General features: G+C 41.7%; 1 protein-coding gene across 4 annotated transcripts in view; it reads right to left on the minus strand.

Moving 5' to 3' along the window:
• LOC111651120 (putative uncharacterized protein MYH16) overlaps positions 1-2,618 on the minus strand; it is a 41,803-nt gene that overhangs the window by 9,024 nt on the left and 30,161 nt on the right. For all 4 annotated transcript variants that reach the window (XM_087172596.1, XM_087172595.1, XM_023401072.2 and 1 more), the window contains one exon: positions 43-99. In XM_087172596.1, coding sequence (XP_087028722.1) covers positions 43-99 — 57 coding nt within the window. The remainder of the gene's footprint in view (positions 1-42; positions 100-2,618) is intronic.

Consider the following 2,618-nt stretch of genomic DNA (forward strand, 5'->3'; position numbering starts at 1 on the left):
GGGTGTTACACAGCACCTTATAGTTGTGTAGATGTACCATACCTTGGCTCTCATGGCCCGCTCTGCCTCCAGCTCCTCCTCCAGCTCCTCGATGCGAGCCTGAAGAGAGAGAGAGAGAGAGAGAGAGAGAGAGAAAATAAAACAGTCTGCTTTCACTGAAATATGGAACATGAGCAGGATATCTGAAGCTGAGCTGCTCTGGTTTCACATCACCCCGACAGGGAACAAATGGGGCGTCACCTCCGCACATTGTTTGCTATTTCAGGGCGACACTTGTGTGTGGTGAGGCCTCTGCTCGCTCCGGGGATTTGGCTTTTTCCTCAGGTAGCAATTTAGAGCAAGAATGTCTGTGGCCACCATCATTATCTGTATTCTGACCCAGGGCTGGTTCTGCTATGTCCGGTCAGCGCCACCAGAGACACACGCAGCCGTTTTCATGACATTCGAGGAATCTGTGTTATGTTTTTGCTTCCTCTTGGTTTCACAGTGCTGGGTTATATATTCTGTCACCTATACAGACTGTGTGTTTGTGCTTTTATTTTGGCGAGAACACATTGTTAAATTTCACTCCAAGTGAGGTCATTTCCTGCTTGAATAAAGTTATAGAAAATACATATTCAACATCAAAAGGTCGACACAATATTGTCGTGACACAAAACTTTATACTTTTAAAATGATTATTCTGTATTTTAACAACTATGTACAACTTGCTTTGCAGCCTGTAATAAAGCATTATTTAATATTTACATGACTTATAATGCTTAATGAGAAATGAATGATTTTGTGACGTGTAGATCTGATAAATCTGTTGCTGCTGCTCGTAACGAAAAAACAAAAACTAAATAAAAAATCTTTTTCGTGAACTGAAATAAAAATAAAAACGAGGCTTTATAAAAATAACTATAAGTAGCTGAAACTGTATTGTGTGTTTATAAAAACTAAAATAAACTCAAATTATAGTGAAAATGTCTCAGTTTATTTCATACAGCAGCCTGGTATTCTGGGAGGATATGAAACCTAGTGCATGTCAGCAGGATCTCACAGCTGATTGGCTCTCAGTGTTCATGCTGGAGTTATAACACATCCCACGTATTACATTTAAAAAAAACACTGAAATGAATAAAAACTAAACGAGAGAAAACCTGCTTTAAAAACGAATTAAAACTAAACTGAAACCGAAAAAGTCAAAACGAAATAAAACTAAAAACTAATGAAAAATCCAGAACTATTATAACCATGGTAACCACAGAACAATTACTTTACTTTAATATAAATTTCAAATTAATGGTTCCAAACAAACTACAACAGTAAAAATGCTACTCACATATTATTGTATTAGTAATAGTGATGTAATCATATAATAAATAACAGTAATACACTCTGTGGAGTCACATTTACCTATTCAGTAACATTTTAAATACAGGTCTTTTACTTTAATTTTATTTCTCTGCCTCGACATGTAAAACATTTAGAAACGACCCGACACAAATAAATAAATCCCCAGCAGAAACATCGCTGCTCCACTAATCCTCTGCCAAAGCCGCTAGTAAAAAATTTATTGCTGGTTTCCCGAAATTGCCGCATCCTTCCAAGTCGTGTCATGTTCTGTCGACTATCTCCAGCTTCTATCTACGTCTCAGTGTCAGGGAGCGTGTCTGACACGGCGTGTGGCCCCGGGGCCGCTCGCAGCAACAACACCTCCGCACGCTGATGTGGTGAAAGCCGCTCGCCAACCCACACACACACACAAAACAAAAAGCTCCCGGACATGAAACTATCAGGCAAAATAAACACACGGAGGAATCATCCTGCACTTGTGCCATGTTAGATTCATTATAATGCAGAGACAGTTCACCTACGTGCTTCAGAAGCGTCCCACAGGTGGAATCACATGTGACACAGTCTCTTGAAAGTTGCTTAAACAGACAAAGTGAAATAAAAACTCACATGCCAGCGCAGGACGTCCGCAGAGAGAACAGCCATGGTGAGGCAGCAGCAGCCCAACTGACTGACTGACTGTCCCACACACACACACACACACACACACTCAAACACACACACACACACACACACTGCTGTTGATCCCCTCCGGCATTTTACTGTCCACACCCCCTCGTGCATGCACAGCCTCTTTCTGTCTCAGCGTTCCCCACTCACATATCTGTTTCTTGTTAAATTCCTACTTTCCACGGCCTCAAAATAAATACTGCGGCTCTAATACAATAGTAGAAAACACAGTGTACTGACAGTGTGGGGACGTCCGAGCCAAGACTGCAAGGATACACGCAATTTGGCCTGTTTGTGTGCGGCAGAGAGTTTAAACAATGATTTTGTGAAACTTTTCTGAATGAAATTATCCCACGTCAACGTTTCTACTCGGAGACGTGAGCCCAGTGAGCGCCGCTGAGGAGGACGGCAGAGTTTAACCTCCGTAATTGTTTGTGATAATTGTTTGTGCTTGAAGTTTCCTTTTCTTTTTTTTCCACTGCGCTCTGAAACTATAATAATTGTCTATAAATTGGATTCAGATGTGGCCTCACGGGTGATGTCTCCTCCTGAGCTGTGTCTGAGGGGATGTTCAGGGGGCGTGGGCAGTTACATCCTGTCAGGATCCCCCC

The sequence above is a fragment of the Seriola lalandi genome, unplaced genomic scaffold, assembly GCF_002814215.2.
Source record: "Seriola lalandi dorsalis isolate HSWRI2012SDOR001 ecotype SW California unplaced genomic scaffold, Sedor1 jcf7180002053436, whole genome shotgun sequence".
Lineage (NCBI taxonomy): Eukaryota > Metazoa > Chordata > Actinopteri > Carangiformes > Carangidae > Seriola > Seriola lalandi.